Here is a 21,745-nt window from a genome sequence, read left to right on the forward strand (position 1 = left end):
GGATGGCGTGCTTCGAAATTTGCCATTGGAGGAGCAGCGTGAAAGGCAAGCATAAATATTTCGCTTGGCAACAAAAAGCTGCCTAAACGGCACCACACACACACACGCACACACTGGCACGAGGGTCAGGGGTCAGGGGTCAGAGGGCCCTCTTATAGATATAGTTATCATGGCTCTTGTGTGCTTAGAAAATGGAAAGCGGATAAGGCCATAAGCGAGGAAAGCAAAACGAACGAATTCATGATACAAACGGAACAAAGCCTTAGTACGTGTGAGGGAGCAACAAAATACGTATCAAATTATAGCCTAAGTAGCAGTTACGAAACCACCGAACCACGAGCAAGGATAACGCATACAGCGAACTAGGTTTACAGAGAGCACAACTCGAATCGAACCCAGTCGAACCCAACTATCGATTAAGGAACCAACTCAGCATATCCCTTCGATTGTCCACGCAAATTGGACCAACGATTCCATAGCCATATCCACATCCCTCATTGGGAGCGAAACAAGCAAGGTGGCTGCAACAAAATTAATGTGTGATAGCGCAACCACGGGATGTTTCCTGACCAGAAGCAGCCATCGCAAGGTGAGTGTGTCCCGTGTCCTTTGAATGTTGTGGGTGGCTTATTGATTCAGTCTCTGTGCCCATTTTATTTTCTCTTAGTTTATCTCATTAACAATTCCACTCCCTCTTAATTTAAAATTTATTTTTTGCCGAAAATCATTTTTTCTTGTGTGCGTACATTTATGCGGATGGATGAATAAATAAATACGCGTTAAGCAAATAATATTCCATATTTAATGGATGCTTGCAGCAGAGGCCAACGAACCTCTCGAATCGGTTAGTTTAAGCGACGCTACGAAGAAACAAAAACCACGGATAAATAACCAACTTTGAACTTGTGTTGATGTTGATAGGTCGGCGCAACCCGGCCGTTGCCCCGGGGCAATTCGCCAGCCCATGGGAACCCACTTGAACTCATAATCGCTTTTTGTTTATTTACACACGCGTACATTCGGGCAGCCACAGATTGCAACTTTCAACTACTTTGGCCGACGGCGAAGGGTGCTTGAAATATTGAAATAAAATGCTATCAAGTGTGCGGTCCTTGGAGCGGGTGCTAAAAATATTTGCATAGATAATGGCGGGCACGAAACTGTTTGCGCCATTCTACCACTCGGCTGGGTAATTAAATTTTTTGGGGAACTTCAAGCAAAAAAGTGGGAACTCCTGCAATCGTATACAGTATGTACATATGTATACCAAAGAAGCACTCAGGATGTACACTATTTCTATATATCGCTTACTCTTGTTTAGTACTTCCTAAGTTTATAACAGAAGGTATAGATGGAGAATGTATAAGGAATGTGTGATCAAGGAGTAAAAAGCATATGTAGACTTTTCTCTCTCGCAAGTTTCAATCGGCCCTCCTTCATCTCGTACTCTTTTCCCACTTATATCCTGGTGTCCTGGTGCCTCTGGATGATGGGAGCGCAAGGAGCCAGTGAAAGGTTCGTCCTGCACTCCTTGTCACTGAGCTTTTCGGGCTGGAATTCCACACGCTTCATCCTGCAGCGCGACACTTCTGAATGTAAGGAAGCCTAAGGACCTCGATGGCATGATATCCCGATATCCTGGCACTCGGCTTAGCTGCAAGTGTGCGTGTGGGGGTGAGCGTCCTGGATATAATTGCATAATGCGGTGCTGGGAACGCCTTCGCCGCCATCTTAATATGCTCCATTGTTTGCGAGCTTGCACATTTAAATTTAATCAATAAATCACGTATACGCCGGGTGTGCACTCTCATTCCCATTTCCATTCTCGTTCCCGCACCATGACCCTCAGCCGTCTCCTGGGCTGTCGGAGTCACCGCCACAATGCGGCTTGTGTCACTTGTGTTGTCCTCGTGGTTGTTGCCTTGTTGTTTGCCTTAATTTGCGGTTATCTCGACTGGCGCCCCTGCACCAGCCAAATCCAAAGCAATCCAATCTGATTGGAGTCAAGCCACAGCTCCTGCCCCGCTGCCACTGGGGGAATGTGAATGTGCCCCACTCTTTGTTCTTGTGCCACATATTTTGACATTAGCGCAGCTGCAACTGACAACTATTATTAACATGGGAGCGGAACGCTGTGCATTTGGCATTTAATTGTAATTGTTGTCAGTGGGTTCGGTGAATTCCAGAGTTCCTGAATTCCGGACGATAGCCGGGTGACTGGTAATTGGCGTGGAGGCGCTGCCGGGCAATTTAGTGGGGATTTAAATTTATAATTATTCGGTCTTTGTTTTCGGCTCAGGTGGAATTTGGTTACGGTTTCGGTTTCGGTTTCGGTATTCGGTATTCGTTCGGTTTGGTTCACTCTGCTTCCTAATGTAATTTCCCGGAATAGTTTAGTCCAGGGAAATGGTTTTGTGTAAAGAACGTTATGAATGCGAATGCCCAACAAATGTATGTTACCAATGTAAATTCGAGCTAACGGAGCAGAAATCCTTCCTTCACTTGCTGGCCGGAACACAATTTGTTTACGAGACCAATTTATGCCACGAACAGTTTACAGAAGTACTGTGCTTCGTGGTTAAATTCACGAGAAATCATTTTCAGAAAATTCACAATGATGTTGTGTGGAAACTTAGTGGTGAAGTTGGATGCACGAAAAGGCCTGCTAAATCGTTTGGGTGAAACCAATTTTCCGAGTTTGGCTTTCCCTCTGCTGGGCACGTAATTTGATCAGTTTGAGCACCATAAGACAAATAACATGACTTGCTGTTTCGCATCGAGTTATTAATTACTCGGCGTTGGCAAAACAAAATCAATTTCATTAATTCAAATATGGCCAAGGCAATAATTCTCCTTTTGGCTCGGGCAATCTGGGCATCGTCTGCATGAATTGACAAAGGGATCGAGGCGAGCACATCAAGCCAAATCACACGCTCTGTCAATCAATCAATGCGTCGGCCAATCCATCACCCGATGGCAGATGGAGGGCGGGGGTCAAACAGATGGCAGACACAAGAATACGAGCCCGGAAAACTTCGGGGGAAAATTCTGTTCTTGCCGGAATCGCACTGAGGCTCAGTCATTACAATTATGGCTAGTCAATTATTAACCTGGCCGGGAAATGACGCACTGCCCCCGCTTTCGGTGGAGCAGAACCCTCCGGAGTGATTAGTCCTAGCCCCATCGCGTACACTGAGGGAAAAGGTGTTACCTTGTTTTATAAATGTTTCCAGCTCACCATCTCTATAGCGTTTCTATCAGAGGGATAGGTTCTGACAGTTAATGGCGTCTGCGCTGGCATAATTACAATTTTAGCCAGTTTCCGTTTGCGGGTGTTTATTTTTTATTTGGCTGTAGAGGCACTAAAATGGTTTTATTGATTTGTGTTGTCACGCAACTTCCTCTAATGGCTCCTGCCCCTCGCTCGCTCCTCTGCCGCAGGTCCAGTCCAAATTAGTTTTTCCCTCCATCAGAAACTGCCAGGCAGCAGATTCATCCATAATTAAAAAAGCCTGCCAAAGTCAGTTCTGAGTTCTCAATATGTGATGTCTTGAGGATTTTCAATTAGTTGTCGTCACCCAATGAAGGTGAAGCCGAATGAAAGAAGTGGGTTGTGGGTGGTGGGTGGCAGGGTGGTTTCCGTAGGCTCTCTGCTTAGTCAGCCAGCTACACCGACGACATAATGAAGTTGAAATGAGTTTAAACCGGCAGCCCCGGAGGGTTCAGCCTTCGTTCTTGCATGAGTCACATGTGCGCCAGACGTTCACCAAAGACGCTTAATGTAAACCCGCCCTGGTAATTTGCATTTGCCGCAGCAGCACTCCTCGGCTTTGGAGGGCAATTTCCCCACTTCCCCCCGACTTATTGGATTTGCCGGCAGGTTAATAAGGTATGCACTTACTAATTAAGTGCGCGCCTCGATGTAAATAACTTATGACCGCAAACTGAGTGAAAAGCGCCTCCAGCTATACAGCCAAGTGGTATAGGAGAAATAAGTTGCCGAAGTAAAGATCAATCAACGAGGTAGCTACTAGGAATGACCACCACCAGGAGATCAAATGTTACGCATGGAGCCAACTGAATTCTGTGAACTTAATTTAAAAAAGCTTGTGTTGGGGGCATTTATTCCCCGCTGACATCCTCGGACGGAGGGTGTTTCGTTGCTTTGCCACTTGGCACTTCATGTGTCCATTTAGAGCCCGCTCTCCTTGCCAGCTCCTCTGGCCCAGGCAGACCTGCACGCGATGCACACCATCTATATTTATGGTTTTTAGTGCAGCAGTCGGTGGGGCCTTTCTCGTTAGCGAGCAGGTCCAACGCGGTGGAGCCATCAACAATGCGCCGCCTACTTGTGCTTTGTGACGCCTGGCAAGTCCTCTTTATTGAATACTGTTGTTCGGCCAAGACCACGCCCACTTCTTCCACACTCGAAAGGCTGCGCACAAGCGGTCATTTTCAAAGAAGAGGAGTTCACAAATTGAAATTTGTGTGCCTCGCGGTTGAGCGTTAATGGTGGCTCGGTATTTCCCCTGAATTATTTATTTGCCCGTGCATTTGCGGCTGGTGAACTACAAGCAAACACCAAAATTCCATTATAGTAAACACACTTTAATAGTTTAATGCCAGTGGGCCAGCAAATGCCCAAAAGGCACTCGATTTAGGCGGAGATGCAGCCAAATAGGCTAAAGTTTGGCACGAGGTGGCAAAATTCCTATTTTTGACGAACATAATAATGCCCATTTGACTAACAGCAAATGGACGGAGCAGATTCGAGGGGCCAAACTTTTCCCTAACGACATCTGCTCGTGTTGCAAGTTGGGCGAAGTTATCCGGCAGCAACAAGAATCCGGAATCAGGCTGGGATCGGAGTGAGGAAACTGGGGACAGACAGTCACCGACACATGTCAAAGTTTCGCAATTTCAAAGATTCTTCATTCGCAATGTTTTTGTTCGCTGCGAAGATGATTTCCAGCAACCCCAGAGTCGAGCACAGTGCCACTTAAGATGTTGCCGTTGCGAGGCAAGTGCAACATTGCTGCTGACCGCTCTTTGTGCACCCGCACCCGCAACCGCACTTTCCTTTCCTTCGTAGTAATCCATTAATAACTTCCCTTGGCTTGCGGCAGGCACTTCATTTTAAAGCAATTTCATGGCCGACCCCCACACGACCCACTATTTACATTGTTGCTCTAGCCTGTGGGCTTCTGCGCCGGAAGAGGAAGTGGAGGGCAGGGCCATTTTTCTCATCAACTGCTGACCGAGTGACATCATCGGCAAACGTCAACGTCACGTGTCGGCTACGGTCTTGGTAGTCCCGTAAAGGACTTGGAATCTTGATGTCCTGGAGTTTTGCATGACGCTGCAGCCGATTGAAATGGCGATGACTGAAATGGCAAAGAGAATGGCAAATTCATTATTGCATACTTTCTGGGGCGAGCGTGGGAATGGAGGTCCTAGAGATTGGCAGCACATAGAGGTCGTTAGAATTACGTCAGCATTACAATGTTGTAACAAATTTCGTTGGTAACTGGGAGTATGGCCATACTTATGTAATGCATGGCATTTGGTTTTTAAAACAACAATTTCCTAATTGAAAACTTAGACGATATTTTAATTACTAAGTGCGAAAAGTTTAGTACTTCATGCAGCTTTATGCCAAGGAACCGTTTACAAAGCTGAACTGCGCCAAATTAGCCTAATTTATGCAAAGCTAAATCTTTTAGCAAAGCAAAAGTGCAGAGGCAGAAGCAGAAGCAGCCGGAATTGCAGAAGCTGCTGCAGCTGGTCCAACAATTAGCTTAAATTATGCAGCAGCGCGAAGCTCTTGATATTTGCATTTGGCGAGGATGACTGTGACAAATACATTTCCCATTATTTTCTGCAGGAGAATGGAAGATCAGTTCCTGATGTCACCGCAAGCCCGGGTCGGGCCCCGCCCGGACCGCTGCCCGCCAACCAGCTGCCTTCGATGGGCAACCAGCAGCACCATGGCAACCAGCAACATCATGGAAACCAGCAGCAACACCATGGCAATCAGCACGGCAACCATCGAGGTCAGAGCGGAAGTCTGTCGAACGCCGCCGGGGTCAAGGACCCGGTGATGCTCCAGGGCGATTTCCGGAAAGTCAGCGGCATCAGCTCGGAGATCTTCCGGCAGATAGAGGCCGTCGAGAATGACCACGACCCAAACACGGCCGCGGCCTTGGAGGCGGTGGAGCGGCGCGGTGAGATGATCGTGCGCGTCCTGGAGCCACGTTGCATGGGCAGCAAACAGGCGGTGGACGCAGCCCACAAGCTGATGAACAAGGCGGACGCACGGCACACCGTGCAGCTGGTGGAGATTGTCAAGCGGCCGGGTCAGACGCTGGGCTTGTACATCCGCGAGGGAAATGGAGCCGACCGCACCGATGGCGTGTTCATCTCGCGGATTGCCCTGGAGTCGGCTGTCTACAACAGCGGCTGCTTGCGGGTGAGTTAATTCAACAACTCATAGGAAGACATCAAACTAATGCCATATACTTTTAGGTGGGCGATGAAATCCTTGCGGTGAATCTGGTGGACGTGACCCACATGTCCCTGGACGATGTCGTCATTATTATGTCAATTCCGCGCCGCTTGGTGCTGGCGATACGTCAGCGGCGAGGCAACAGAGGCACAGGATCTCCTGGACCGCCGACGCTCTCCCGACCAGAACAGAAGCCCCCACCGGTTGTGGTCATCAAGCGAGATTTGCGGGACGAGGATCTGGACGAGACGGACCGGATGCCGAGGCCGCGCTCATCACGTGACAGACGTACAGGTAGTTTGAAATGGGCGCCATGTTCACCTGTCTAATCGCTTGCTTCTCTTCTATTTCTTCCAGGAGACGGTCGCGAGATGACGGAATCTCGATCTCGGCTAGGTCTGGGCCTCAACAATTACAGTCCGCAGTCCGAGCAGCTGGACATGTACTACAATACCCGCGGCGGAGGTGGTGGACCCATGGGCGAGCCGCCCAACTGGGGCTATAAGCCACCACCGCCACCGTCATCCGTGATTACGGAGCAACCCACAAAGGCACATGCTTTTGCGCCGTCGCATGCCTACTACCAAAATGCGGGCACTCTTGAAAGCCTCGCGGAGAAGGTACATGCATTCTATCCTGGACAGCCTGGTGCTCCGCCCGTGGGTCCCTCGAGAAGAATGTCCACGGGCACTGGGAACGTTGGCCTCGCTCAGCAACATGCCAGATTTCCGCGGTCTGGCTCAGATCAGCATTTACCTCGCGTAGAATATGCGGACTATTCCAATTCCCTGGGACGCCATTCCCTTCTACGATCAAGCTTAAAACCTGGAACGGCCGGTGGAGCTCCCATGCAGGTGGGAGTGGGAGGCACTCTTGGCCGGTACGGGCGCTATGATCAACAGAGAGCCGGTGTATCCAAGTACGGCCCTCCATCTGGCGGAGCTCAATCGCTGACCCGTCGTTCCAGACCAAATTTGGACTATTCCAGCGATACGGAAGCCACAATTGGGCCCAGGCCAAGTTACTACTACTACAACAGACCTGCCATCGGCAGCATGTCAAGGGGATCAGGTGGAGCAGGCGGAGTTGGCGCAGCATCAACGGCAGCCTTGCTGGCCGGAGCTGCGGATCTCAATAAATTCAACTCATTGCCCCGAGAGCGTCCCGGCACGAGATTGCAGGGCATTCGCTCCAGAATGGGAGATCGTTTGGTGGACGAGAATGACGGTAATACCTCGGCACCCGAGTTCGATGCACGGAGGGGTAGGGATTTGCGTCAGCGAATTACCGCCAGTCCGTCGATATTCACGGCGGATGAGTACCGCGCCTGGCTCAGAAGGGCACCTAGCAGTTCAGCAATTGCGGAGCAAATGCGAATGACGCGGGACATGTTTGCCCAGCCACGGGCCCAAAGATTCTCATGTAGCGCTGAGAACATCCACGATGCACTGCGAAATGTGAGTATATAAAAGCCTTATGTTATTTTGATAATTTCATCCTTATTTCTTTTAGACGGAAAGCATCTACTCCAGTAGAACCCATATCCTTGGCACGGGCACTCTCGATCGGAACATGGGTCTCACCCGACCAATTTCTGCGCTACCGGTCCGCTCCATGTCCTCGCAGCACATTGGAGGAGCGGGCTCCATTCGTTCGCCGAGCATACGGCGCATGCGGCAGTTACTGGAGCTCTCCGCAGGTCCCGCCAGCCCGAGCGGCAGCATTCTGAGCACCGGTGGTCACCAGAGTCCAGCACCAACACCAAGTGCCACCTTGCCACGCCCACACCGCCAGATCGACATTAACCCGGCGGAGTTCGCCAAGTACAAGCTGGATAAGCCCATCGTTGATATTGGAGGGATCTCCGGCATGTTATGGATTCACTTGCTGGCAGGTCGCGGCCTTAGAACCGCTCCAGAGGGAGCAGCAGGGGCGGCGCCACAGGGCCAAACCAGAGATCTGTACTGCGTAATCGAGTGCGATCGCGTACATAAGGCACGGACGGTGGTGCGATCGGGTGACCTGCAGTTCGACTGGGACGAGTCGTTCGAGCTTGACTTGGTGGGCAACAAACAGTTGGATGTACTAGTCTACTCATGGGATCCGCAGCACAGACACAAGCTGTGCTACCGAGGCGCCATTTCGCTGTCGTCAATCCTCCGTCAGTCGCCACTGCATCAACTGGCCTTGAAGGTTGAGCCAAGGGGGACGATATACATTCGCATGCGGCACACGGATCCACTGGCTCTTTACAAGAGGAGGGGACTTCCGAGCCTGAGGGCAGGTTACCCCACGCTCTTCGGCGCTGATCTGGAAACGGTGGTCAATCGGGAGTCTAAGAATGCTCCCGGAAGTGCACCCGTTCCCATCGTATTGAGGCGCTGTGTGGAGGAGGTGGAGCGCCGTGGTCTGGATATAATCGGGTTGTACCGACTGTGCGGCTCGGCTACCAAGAAGCGATTGCTACGCGAGGCCTTCGAGCGCAATAGCCGTGCAGTGGAATTGACCCCGGAACATGTTCCTGACATCAACGTCATCACCGGCGTCCTCAAGGATTACCTCAGGGAACTGCCCGAGCCGCTGTTCACGCGCTGTCTTTTCCAGATGACGGTGGATGCCTTAGGTAAGCACCTTTCATCCTAACACGCTTTTTTCAAATGCCAATTGTTCTGTTCTTATCCACTATCAGCTGTCTGCCTACCAGATGACCCGGAGGGCAATGCGAAACTGATGCTTAGCATTCTCGACTGCCTGCCGCGGGCAAACAGGGTAAGATCGGCCGTTTCTTAATTTTAAACAACTTTAAATATAATTTGTATTTGCAGGCCACCCTGGTATTCCTCCTTGATCACCTCTCGCTGGTCGTTTCAAACTCGGAGCGGAACAAGATGTCCGCCCAGGCGTTGGCCACCGTGATGGGCCCACCGCTGATGCTGCATTCGGCGAGTGCGCAGCCGGGTGCTGATATCGATCACGCTCAGCCGATCGCGGTGCTTAAGTATCTGCTGCAGATCTGGCCGCAGCCGCAGGCGCAGCATCAGCAGATGGCGCAGCACATGGGCGGCGCTGCGGGCGCGATGATGGGCGGCTTGGTCACCGCCGGGAGCATGAGCAATATGGCCGGTGTTGCTTCAGGTAACGTACTCCCAGCGTCCGATTCCCCATCCCAGAGCTACCAGAAAGACCAAAGCCTCAGGCCCCAAGTCCCAACACATAACAACACACCCACCGATTTTTGCCACCACACTTGCAAGAGTTTGATTCCTCCTTTCGTTCCTGCTTTGGATGCATCACTGCATCAGCAGCAGTTCCAAGTCCAAAACTGTGCCACCTGCTCGCCTTTCAATTTAAAGCGCGTCACAAAACGTTCTTTCTCTTAGCTGTTATGCAACCCACTCACAGACACAAGTACACACTGTCCCAATCACCCACACACCGCGGTTGCCACTTCCAGTGCTATATTCAGCTCAATTAGGTTTTGAATCATATATTTAAGCCAGTTATAGTATTGATTCTGATTCTTAAAGCAGTGCACACTTTTTTGTAAGTGGAATAACCTTTAGTTCCTAATTGATTTGTCTAAATCTAAAACGAAATATGATTTAAAGGATATGGAATCAATCAAGTGGCAACCGCAGGCCTCTCTCACCTCACCCCCTCAGCCACTAAAAACACCTCCAAGCGCGTCCACATTAATATTGATTAATACAGAGTCCTATGTAGACAGGTCGGCGCGGCGAGTCAACAGGGCAGCGTGGAAGCAAAGTCAGTGCGTTGCCAGCGGACAGACAGCAACTTCTACTGCAGCAGCAGGCGCAGCTCATGGCGGCGGGCAATCTTCTGCGCTCGTCCACTTCGGTAACCAACATACTCTCCCAAGGCCATCCTCAGCTCTCAGCCACAGCCAACAATCATCTGTATCAATCAGTAGTGGGTCAGTTAGCTCAATCGCATCGAGCCTTGCAACAAGCGGTGCAACAGGTAAACAAACAGAATCCACACAACACAGCAACCACAACAAAGCAGCCGAAGGCGCGAACATCGATTACAACACGAGACAATAACACTTTTCCAAAAAAACTTGCATACAAACATATCATTCACCATTAACCCACCCCGCACTCCTAACATCCATATTTCACTGTGATGGGGCAAAAGAATGAAGGATTTTAATTATAAATGTATTTTCAATCGGCGCATTCTCCATAACTTGGTCAAAAAAGGCGGCACAGCTAAAATAAAAGGCTGTTTTGGGCTGCTAATAAACATAGCTAACTATGTCTGTCCCTACTTTTTCGGTTTTCGTAAAAAAAAAATTTGACAAGTTTTGCATTTTCGATAAGGGGTACCATCATCAAAATTTGCGAAAAAAAGCAAAAAATTAGCATTTCAATGTATGTATATGGATCGATGGGGAATTTTGTTACGAATTCAACGAGGTATGGCATTCCACTTTTGGACAACTATTTTTACTGCTATCGAAAAAAAACGCAATATTTTTTATAAAAAAATCGAAAAAAAAAATTATTCTAAAAAATATGATATTTTCAATCGGCGCATTCTCCATAACTTGGTCAAAAATGGCCGCACAGCTAAACTAAAGACTGTTTTGGGCTGCTAATAAACATAGCTAACTATGTCTGTCCCTACTTTTTCGGTTTTCGTAAAAAAAAAATTTGACAATTTTTGCATTTTCGATAAGGGGTACCATCATCAAAATTTGCGAAAAAAAGCAAAAAATTAGCATTTCAATGTATGTATATGGATCGATGGGGAATTTTGTTACGAGTTCAACGAGGTATGGCATTCCACTTTTGGACAACTATTTTTAATGCTATCGAAAAAAAACGCATAATTTTTTATAAAAAAGTCGAAAAAAAAAATTATACTAAAAAATATGATATTTTCAATCGGCGCATTCTCCATAACTTGGTCAACTTGGGCTGCTAATAAACATAGCTAACTATGTCTAACTATTTATCGAAAAAAAACGCATAATTTTTTATAAAAAAATTTAAAGAAAAATAGAAGATACTTTCGAGGAAGTAACTTTACAGAACAAGATAAAGTGGGCGGGTCAAAGTATTTTTGCGTAGCAATAGAATTTGACTTTTTTCCAGAAGATGGGTAGACATGGCATTTCCATATTTATCATTCATTCAACACTAACCTTAACAACACGATCACAGGCACACGTACTCTGAAACATTTTCTTCCTTCTTTTCCTGTTGACCGTTCTGCAAAAGATGATAATTTGAAAAATATCTGTCTAATTAACTATTCAATACTGAAGCATTATCTGTAATAAGTTTATTTTTTGCTTTTTACGTAAATAATATATAAAAGTATATACAATATATTATGATAGTAAAGTCAACAATAATTTGCTGTGATCCTTGATCGATAGACGTTGTAATTGTGATACATAAATGTATACGTACATTCATAATCTATACATCAGTATGAAATAATGATGGTAATGATGTTGATGGTGTAAACGGCGTGCAAAGCATGATTGGCCCACTACTGGTAACAAATAAACATACTCGTATTGACAGTTTCTCCCGTACATATGTATTCCACTCCCATTCAATATGTAAATCATACAGCTTTGTATGCCCACACATACCAAATGAAAGACACATCTTATGAAAGCTTCATTAGCCTCCAGTGCCACTGCCATTGTAAAAACTTCATCAATCATACCCAACTTGTGTTTCATTGGAATTGCTTACACACCCGTCCCAGGAATAGATCAGCTCCTCTTGTTGGTTCCAGCCCACAACCCGAATCCCCGACACCTTGTCGCATTGATTCTCCCAGAATTCCCCAGAAAGCACAGCTTATATAGAGTAGAACATCTCAAAGTCGGAGGGGAAACACTTCTAAGCATTTGATTTTTCTCTGAAGTTCAGTTAAATCCTTTTCACACTCCTTAAGTTGGTTTTATTAATCTATCACCTTAAACCCACAGCCCAGTAAAACCGCTCTTTTTCACCGCACATCGTTTGACTTAAGGGCCACTGAAGACCTTTGAAAGACACACTTGTTTATTTTAAGTTAACATTGCCATTTATTTAAAGTCTTTTTCGAATAGAGATGTTTCTCTGCTTGCATGAAATACAACTCACACCTTAACACACGCCAATCACTTTTTCAATGCCCACTCACCAGAATCCCAATAATAACATGTAATTGGTTAACGAATTGGCCGTCACCTGTATGAGAATCGCACCGCGCACGCTGTGAAATTGTCTTTTGTCTATGAATATAAATGTGCTCGTGTATATGTCACTCAATTACCACCTTGAAAACAACCATCAACACTTTAACACTAAGCCCCAAACCGATTCAAAATTTCAAATTCTTTCTGCACCACCCAAAACCAAGAATTAGCACGTATTGTCTCCCTTGAAGCTACTTCAGCCTTAACTGACTTTCAACCAACATTTAACCAACTCTGCGGGATTTTCCCTGCTCTCCTTTCTGCTCGTTTCTCTCTTGCAGCCCTATCAATTGGGGGCCTCAGTGGGCTCAGCAATTCCCGACCCATCGCCACTGCCACTTCCAGGCACACCCTCCCCCGGCAGTAGCTCAGCGTCGACGGGTTCGGGCTCGGGCTCGGGCTCCGGATCGGGTAAAAGTAAGTAGCTGAAATGCTCTTGAGAAGGGATTACGTGGCTAATGCTCTTGTAATTTGCTCTGCAGGCACGGATACCATCAAGCGCGGTGCTTCGCCTGTATCCGTTAAGCAAGTCAAGATCGTCGACCAGCCATCCAGTCCATACTCCATTGTGATGAAGAAGCCGCCGCTGCAAAAAGATGCGCCCGTGGAAATCACCACACCCACCACGCAGGCGGATGCAGAGTCGACCCTGGGAAGCAAAGATAGCAATGGAACATCGTCTCGAAGGGGGAATGTGGACTTTTATGATACGCATAAAGCGCAGGCCAAGAGTTTTGCGAACGAAGAACCCAGCTACAGCTCCAAGTACAGCGCCTTGGAAACTAAGAAGATCAGCCTTGGCAACAGTACCTACACGCCCAGCAAGGCGAATGCCAGTGGCCTTTCCGCCGGCGAGGACTACAAAGCGATGCGTAACAAGTCGAGCGCTACTTCCAGCTCCAGTTCATCGCAGGCCACCGTTTTGAGTGCTGGTTCTACGGCCACGTCAGCCCCGACCACTTCTTCGGACGATTCGGATGATCTGGTCTCCTACAAGTCATCGGCGTCCACAAATGCCTTGCTGGCCCAATCGCAAGCCATGACCACCAGTCAGCTGATGTCCAAGTATCTCAAGCGGGAGCCACGAGTACAGTTTACGCCAATGAAGTCACCGGAATCGCCCTCGCCACCGGGTAGCGGCGATGGTCTGCCCAAGGGCACTTACCAACTGGTTACGCCTATCTCGGGACCGTCGAGCAAACCGGGCGCCACAACTGGAGCTATAAGCAAGTACACCACCGGCTCAGTGGATTCATCTACAAGTGCGAACAGCCAGAAGTTGTCATCGCCCTCGCGATTGTCCAACAGCAAGGATAGCAATAGCAGGACTGGAACGGCCAGCAGTACGACAGCCGCGACCTCTTTGGTTTCGACAGGTCGGCGTTTGTTCGACAGCCTCGCCTCTTCATCGTCCTCGGAAACGGAGACCAAGACCTACATAGGCGGCACCACTGCGGCCAGTGGGGCCGTCACCACCACCACCTACACCAACGACACCAAGAACTCCGGCACCAGTAGCAGTAAGTCGGGAATAGGAGGGGGGTCTGGAGCTGGGTTTGGAGCGGTTTCGGGAGCAGGCTCCGAGCATCGAAGCTTCGGCAGTACGCTATTCGGCAGTAGTGGCTTAGGCAACGGCAATGGCAGCAACCACAATCACTCTAACGCCAGTCCAAGTCCCTTCACCACCACCAACGGCAACGGCAACCACAACACCATGCATCTGTATGGCACCTTGCCCAAAAACGGAACCTCCACGGGGGCAGCTTTGTTCGGCGGCTCGGCCAACAGCTCCTCGTACCACTCCTCGGCGAGTGGCAGTGGAGCCGGAACCGCCAGCAGCAGTGGGGTCAGCTCTATGACGGGCTCCACAAATAGCTACGACTTCTACACGAGCACAAGCTCCAGTGTGAGCAGTTCGCGCCCCTTTGCCAACGGAGGCAACAACTACCACACTCTGGGAACCTATAGGGCTCAGTACGCCGCCACTAATCCCTTCCTGGACGCCTTCGACGAAAAGCCGGGCAGCAACGGGGGTAATAGCCACGGGGAGGAGAAGCTAGGCGCGGACAAGGGCCACCACAGGGCGGCCGTAATGGCCTTTCAGTCGTCAGGAGACTCGAAAAACGGTAGCGATGAGTACGATGACATCAAGTGAGGCAGGCAAAAGGCTATAGATGCGGTTAGAAGAAAGGAATACAGATACAACTACGATTATACGCGTACAAATGGTGAAAGTAAAGAAATCTAAAAGCTAGTCTTCCTGGTTTAACCCTTCTTGCTCTCTTTTTGCACCTTTGCGATCTGCGATCTGCGAAAATAGTTCGCATATACCAAATACTTTTGGGCAACGATATACGATCAACTGCTCTGGTTTAAACTTTTTCATTCCATTCTACGAGTTTGATCGGCAAGCATCAATACATTCATTCCCTTCGCCATTGCATTGCGCGTCTAATCGTAGTTACGTAACAAAACTAATGCCACACAATGCTGAAAGTGTTCTTTTGAAGTATTTACAGTTTACAAATTTACAAAGTACGAACGACAGTTGCATACAAAGGCCCCAATGAGAACCCCCTAAACTTTAGAGCCTAAAGCAAGCATAATCTACACACATAAAATAAATAGTCGCCGAGCTCTGTGTATGTGTTTATAGATACTTGTGAAAGCTTATCCCTGGTAGCGTTACAAGTTTTGAAGCGCTTGACAGTGGTTTGCCGTTTAGCTAACATAAATCCGAATTCAATAACATTTACGAACAGTATTTTTTAATGAACTAAAACTAAATGAACTAAAAAATAAAACATAAATTAAAGTCAACAGCGTATACAATAAATTACATTTAAAAAATACAAATAGAAGGACTTACCCAAAAGGTTGAACGCGCATTTAATTTTTCAAAATAATCCTATATCAACTTACACCCCTCTACTAGACACAAGATTCGTTACTGATATATTTTTGCATACTCCCTTTTCGCAGTATATACTGTATATAAGAAAAGCTCTTATAATCTACCCACATTATCTCCTTTGTGAGCGTTTCGATGTGACCAACTCTCTTATCTGCATAAGCAATGTACACGACTATAACAACCTGTCTAATTAACTATTCGACGACTTTTTGAGCAACATATTTTCCTGCAATGTTTCCCAATGCCTCTTTTATAAATCTTAAATGTGCATGTGTGATCAAGAAACGATCGAACTCCCGATTAGGATTTCACATAGCAGACACCACTCGCAAACTGACATGCAAATTACAAATACATGAATTTATTAACGAATCAATGTGCTTAGTTTTTGTATGAAACAAAGTCTGATATATACACTAATATACAACGGTACAGTATAATATTTCTAAACATTTAATTATAATTATACAAGCGATGAGAAAATATGTAATGTTAATACATATTACTAAATAGCAAGTTAAGAACGCTTTGCGATTAAGAAGTTTACAGCAGGTATGTTTTCAAAGCTTTTTAAAGTGTATTAATGACCAACTGTGCTTAACCCCAATTGTATAGGAAATTACATTTAAATGACCCTATAACGATCTCAATTTTATAAAAACTTAAAATTCATAATACTTTCGAATACATACGTTGCGGAACTGTAAATACCCAAAAAGGAATTTACCAATCTCGTAGTCAACTATTCAGTAAATGAAGCTGGTTATAGTCATAGGCTTTGGCAAACAGCCTACACCTCTTATTATTTAAATAAAGGTAGACAAAATAGGAAGAAACTAAAATAACAAATAAAGCCCTGAGGTACAGAGAGATTTATGTTAGCTAACAAAAATGAATAATCATTCGTCTTCATGCAAGTACAACTTTCTTCAGCGACTCAATAAAATCAATAAAGTAAAGAGCCTCACTTATTACATTACAATTCATTCATTCGTTTCCATAACTAATCGAAATTATATAACCCAAAACTATAATCAATATTGTGGACTATTTGATTTTAACAATTAGTACGGCTTATAGAGATCGATTGGGAGCCCCAAAACGCAATAAGATTTTAAATAGTAAATTATTCGGTTAATTGTTGCCAGATTTATTTTATAAGAATGGATAGCATTTAAAGTGTTAAACATGATTACCAAACCAAAGAGTTTAAAACCACAATATAGGCAACCATATAGTTGAGCAAATTGATTTTTATATAGTGAATTGTTAATTATTGCATATAGCACGTAGAATTTTTAACAAAAGCAAAAAGGAATCAGAAGTTTTGGCGGATGAGTTATTTTAAGGTGGTCGCGACTTGCTTGCCGCCATCGCTGCCCAACTTGATTGATTTTAGGATTTTAACTTCATACATAACCAAGAAACATCAATGTTACTAAAGCTGTCGCCTTCGTTTTAAACACAAGTAAGACCCTAGAACCCCTATTAGCTCTGCAATCCGGTTTTTAATTGGTTTATCCCGAAAGCTTTAATCGTTGAACGACCAGAATTACACGGTTACAAATTCTATAAATATTCCTTATATACCATAAAATAGTAGGAGTTGGTGGAAGATATCATGACACACTTCGGTTTATTTGCGAGTTGTTGTGGCTTCATAGGCGTAGTTAGTTAGCACTAGATGTAAAACCTGGCGGAGATTCGAGCGTTGTCAGTTGGTGGTGGAAGAAGGAAGTGGGGGCAGCGACTGCAGTGGCGTCGGTTAGTGGTTTGTGGTTTGCCGCTTGGAGCTGCTTTTCTGGGCCCGATCTTGTTCGATATCTATTTGTACTTGTACTTAGAACTCGTAAGCATACACTATGGAATATATATCACTGTGTCATATCGTACATTTAAAGCAAATAACGAAAACAGATTGGAGCTGAACGAAGTAGCGGAAGAGAGAAAATTTTTAACGCAAAGTATTCATGTATCGAAGTATGTATACAACCTAAATTAATAGCAGTCGAGCAGAAACTACATAATATAAATAGATAAATACCAAACTAAACCAGAACTCGATTGGCGCGAAACCAAGTACTACAAATTGTACATGCATTTAATCTAGAATAGCTACAACTAACTAAACACTAATTATCTGATACTGAAAACCAAACCAACTTTTAGCTGGCAAACGAAAATGGCAAATGAATTGATAAATATGCTAACACATTAGACATTAAATTAGTTATCAGTGAATTAACAGAAACGAACTAATTTATTAAAATGTATTGCACAATATCGAACACTTAAACGTATTAGAGAAAGTAACTAAGCCTACTACAGGTAATATGCATACGAATAGAATCGGACACATAGGCAAAGGTGGCAGGATGCAGGATGCAGATTCAGAATATGTTCAAAACCTAATCTCCAAGTGAAATCGACCGGTTCCACGGCGGTACTTTCGGGTAGTGAGATGGAAGATCTGTTCTACTGCGATTTGGATGATTTGGATAGTGCATACGCCTAATTATTTGTAAAGAATATGTGTGTTTATGTATGCATTAAATGTGCCTATACTTTCCTTTAATTTAATGCAAAAAGACCCTTCCGCCCGCACCCGCAATATTTTTTTTTTTTTTCGCCCACTTTGAGAACCCTTTGACGCTTTACGGGGATTTTTATTATGGTTTTTCGAGGTTTGTAAGGAATGCAATTATGGAAAAGATTTCTTCTGTCGAACTTAATAAGTAAATGGAGACCAAATGCTCAGGGCTTTAGCAAGTTATAGTAGGCGTAATATACAAAAAAAAAACAAAAATCAAGGGGAGACCCACCTAAAAACTAAGTGCAACACATCATGAGCATACTCCATCAAACGTTAAGGCGATACATTTTAGTTGAATCTTTAGATCTGTCATCACCAGCTTAAGCTGCAGGTGCAACTTAACAATAGCAACAGCAGCCACAACAAGAACAATCCAACAAACAAATTTACAAAATTCACGCAATCAATTTGTTGAAAAGACTGAAAACCATATAAAACAAAAGAAAGACAAAACAAAAGTAAACCAAGAACATACAACTCCCTTTGCATAGAGATCGACATCAAACCAAAAATATTCATACTCTAATATTTTGAAGAAGATCCCCAGTATAAAAAGTCTCAGAGTTTTCCTTGTTTATGCGGTCAATTGAAATGTTTTGGTGTATTCCTTTTCCAGCGCGTCATTGAACTTTATCGAAGTAACTTAACAAATCTTAAAGTAATAGTAAAATATTAGCAAAAACAATACAAATATTACCACCAGCAGTTTGCTACCTACTTAATATGCAAGTTTAATATAAAAATGTAATAAGAAATAGTCTAACAAATAGTTCAAAACTTTACGAAATGAGAAAAGTTTTCATGTAGAATAATAAACGATGCCGGATAGATCTATAGCAAAAATATCACACTCCTCCCAGGTCGTTGTGCAAAATTATAACTAATTATATTTAATACATCAAACCGTTTTTAAAAACCCACCATTAAAGGAAGCATAAACGAACAATGTTAAAAAATCTACATCCAATTCATTTTTTCGAATCTTTCTTCCTTATTTGGACCTCCTTTTAATATGGCATATGAACAAAACACAAACAATTAAGCGTAATGAACAAAAATATGTATATATCTCAATATCTTATTGCGGATCTCCATACCTTAAACGCAGACGCACGAAGAAGTTAAGCCACGTCGGAGCAAACCCTGATCCAGCCAACTGACAGGATCGCAAACAGCGAGGATTCGTTAGAACGGATAATACTCTGATTTACCACTGCCACAAAGAAGCAAACAAGTAAATTGTAACGTTAAAATAGATATAAAACACCCGGTACATTATATAGATACTTTGCTATTGCGTAAATGAAATAAAAAAAGTATCTTATTTGACAAAGCCATGGCGGAAGTTCACTGCATAACGCAAAGGCGGACTGGCATGCAGCGTCTGCGCGTATGTGATTGCCTAGAAAGCAAGTAAACTTAACATTATAATTTATTACAAACAAATAACAATAATAATTATGCATAACTACGGAAAGCAAAACGAAATGCAAACTAATACATAAATCGTTCCCTGCGTACGAATAAAGCGATGTTAAATTATTTAATGAAAATATATATACATATAAATAAAATACTTGTTGAATCATTTAAACTTCATTTGCGGGGGGCTTTTTTAACTAGAAACCTGCGAAGGCCACAGCCACCTACTTCAGTGAGGCGATACCTACAAATGTTCGCCTGGTGCTATGCAACAGTTTTTCCAGTCAAACTGATAGATGTCAGCTCTAAGAAAAGACGTTTCATTAATGATTCGAATCATTTTTATTTTATCTTTATTTCTCAAATATTTTCAATAATAATTAATATTATAATAATTAATTAATTAATGCTTGTAACATAACAAATATTCTTCTCGTATTATTGCAATCTCAATGCTGCGCGTAATAGAATATTTCGGTGACATCGCCGCAGGCTGCAAATTCGCTCTCCCTTCCACTTAGTTACTGCCACGTGTCTTCAGTTTGCTCTTTACTTCTAAGTACCTTCAGCTTATTAAGCTTACTGCATCGATTCCTACGTACAGTTTTATCTTGCATTTCACTTTGTGCCTTCAAATTCAATTGCAATATGAAAATGTACCTTAGGACTTAAAAAATTATTTAAGAGTCATGTTAATTCGTTTTGACGATTCATGCGCTGGTTTTGTTTTAGTGTTGCTTTTCTTCGCAATCACCAAACTTTTAAATATATCCATACACTTTAGTTTTTGATTTTTTTATATACAATACACATAAGAGATTTGTAGTAAAATTTGGTGAGAAAAATCTTGCATTACGTAAACATCGCCGTTAGTTTTACTTTATCATTTAGAGCATAAAATGATTATTTTGTCGTATTACCATTAAGTTGTACAATTAGAGAGCGCAAAAGTTTCAAGGTGTTCTTGCTTGGTGTATACTAAAAGTTTGATTTTAGAAATGTTTGATTGTTTCGCGTGTGTCTGTTCGCAGTTGAGTTAGTTAAGCAGTTAAGAGTTGAGGTTGCTTGCCAGACTTTCTGGGAAGCTGATGCCTGGTAGTGAAAGTGTGCGGTGACTGGCATAGCCATTTTTTTAAATTTCTTCTCAAGACTGGGGTACCAATAAAACAAATATTTAGCTGGTCTTTACCGGCACTCTTCTTTACTTTAGTCATTCAATCGATAATTGTTTAATTGTTAATATTTTATACTTGGCCCCTATATAATTTTTTCAGTAATGCCTGACCTATGAAAAACCGCATTAGACAGACCAAGGAAATCAAACCCTTAATAAAAGCAAGGGAAAGGGGAAAATTTCAGTTGGTAAGAAAATCAAATTAAAATTTTAATTGATTTATGTGTATCCGTATTAAATTCACTGATGCTAGTTTGCTTTGTTAGTTATGTTTTAAACGTTTACCTTTTTACTATAAAGTAGGAACTTCTGCCTGTTGTGAACTTTTATGATTTACTAAGTGGTCTAAAAAATTCTGTGGAAAACAATTAGGATAAAAGCATCATGTGAAGCACATACAGATTTAGCTAACTATAAGTAAAGGTAATGTGTAGTTTATTCGTTTAATAAGTTGATCTTATTTTACGAACCAAAAAAATAAACTCATAAACGTAACAACGTTTTTGATTTGCGTCATTTGATTTCGCCATAAACCACATATGTATTCCACTTTCAAAGGATATCTCAACTGAATCTGAGCGACAAAAACATAATTACTCCGTATAAGAAAACAATCAACACAAACTGGTTTTCTGTACAAATTAATATAAACATCTCTGCTCAATGTTGTATTATCGTCTGTCTCTTCCAATATTCAGAAAAATTTCCCTATGCTTCCATCTATGACTTCCGCGTTTTCTTACTTCTTAAATAAATATTTTTTATTTTTACTTTTGCCGAACTAACAATTTGTAGCAAGCACGTCTTTTATAATGTTGCCCTCTTGAATTTACTCTATCAACCCTGTTTGTGTATTTGGACTATACTGAAAAATAGCGGCCTCAAGCAAGGCGGAAATTACATAAACAAAG

The 21,745-nt window shown here is 44.0% G+C and overlaps 1 protein-coding gene across 17 annotated transcripts in view; it reads left to right on the plus strand.

Moving 5' to 3' along the window:
* LOC6539059 (rho GTPase-activating protein 100F) overlaps positions 1 to 19,837 on the plus strand; it is a 35,839-nt gene extending 16,002 nt beyond the window's left edge. For 2 of the 17 annotated variants that reach the window (XM_039376643.2, XM_039376644.2), the window contains exons 4-12: positions 5,885 to 6,469; positions 6,526 to 6,802; positions 6,863 to 7,962; positions 8,018 to 9,128; positions 9,195 to 9,274; positions 9,331 to 9,640; positions 10,233 to 10,486; positions 13,013 to 13,148; positions 13,214 to 19,837. In XM_039376643.2, coding sequence (XP_039232577.1) covers positions 5,885 to 6,469; positions 6,526 to 6,802; positions 6,863 to 7,962; positions 8,018 to 9,128; positions 9,195 to 9,274; positions 9,331 to 9,640; positions 10,233 to 10,486; positions 13,013 to 13,148; positions 13,214 to 14,886 — 5,526 coding nt within the window. In that variant the 3' untranslated portion in view covers positions 14,887 to 19,837. Of the gene's footprint in view, positions 1 to 158; positions 590 to 5,884; positions 6,470 to 6,525; positions 6,803 to 6,862; positions 7,963 to 8,017; positions 9,129 to 9,194; positions 9,275 to 9,330; positions 9,641 to 10,228; positions 10,832 to 11,078; positions 11,190 to 13,012; positions 13,149 to 13,213 lie in introns of those variants that run through there. The other 15 variants (XM_039376647.2, XM_039376649.2, XM_039376650.2 and 12 more) reach the window with 15 other exon arrangements.
* The last annotated feature ends 1,908 nt before the right edge of the window (positions 19,838 to 21,745 follow it).

This window comes from Drosophila yakuba, chromosome 3R, assembly GCF_016746365.2.
Source record: "Drosophila yakuba strain Tai18E2 chromosome 3R, Prin_Dyak_Tai18E2_2.1, whole genome shotgun sequence".
NCBI lineage: Eukaryota > Metazoa > Arthropoda > Insecta > Diptera > Drosophilidae > Drosophila > Drosophila yakuba.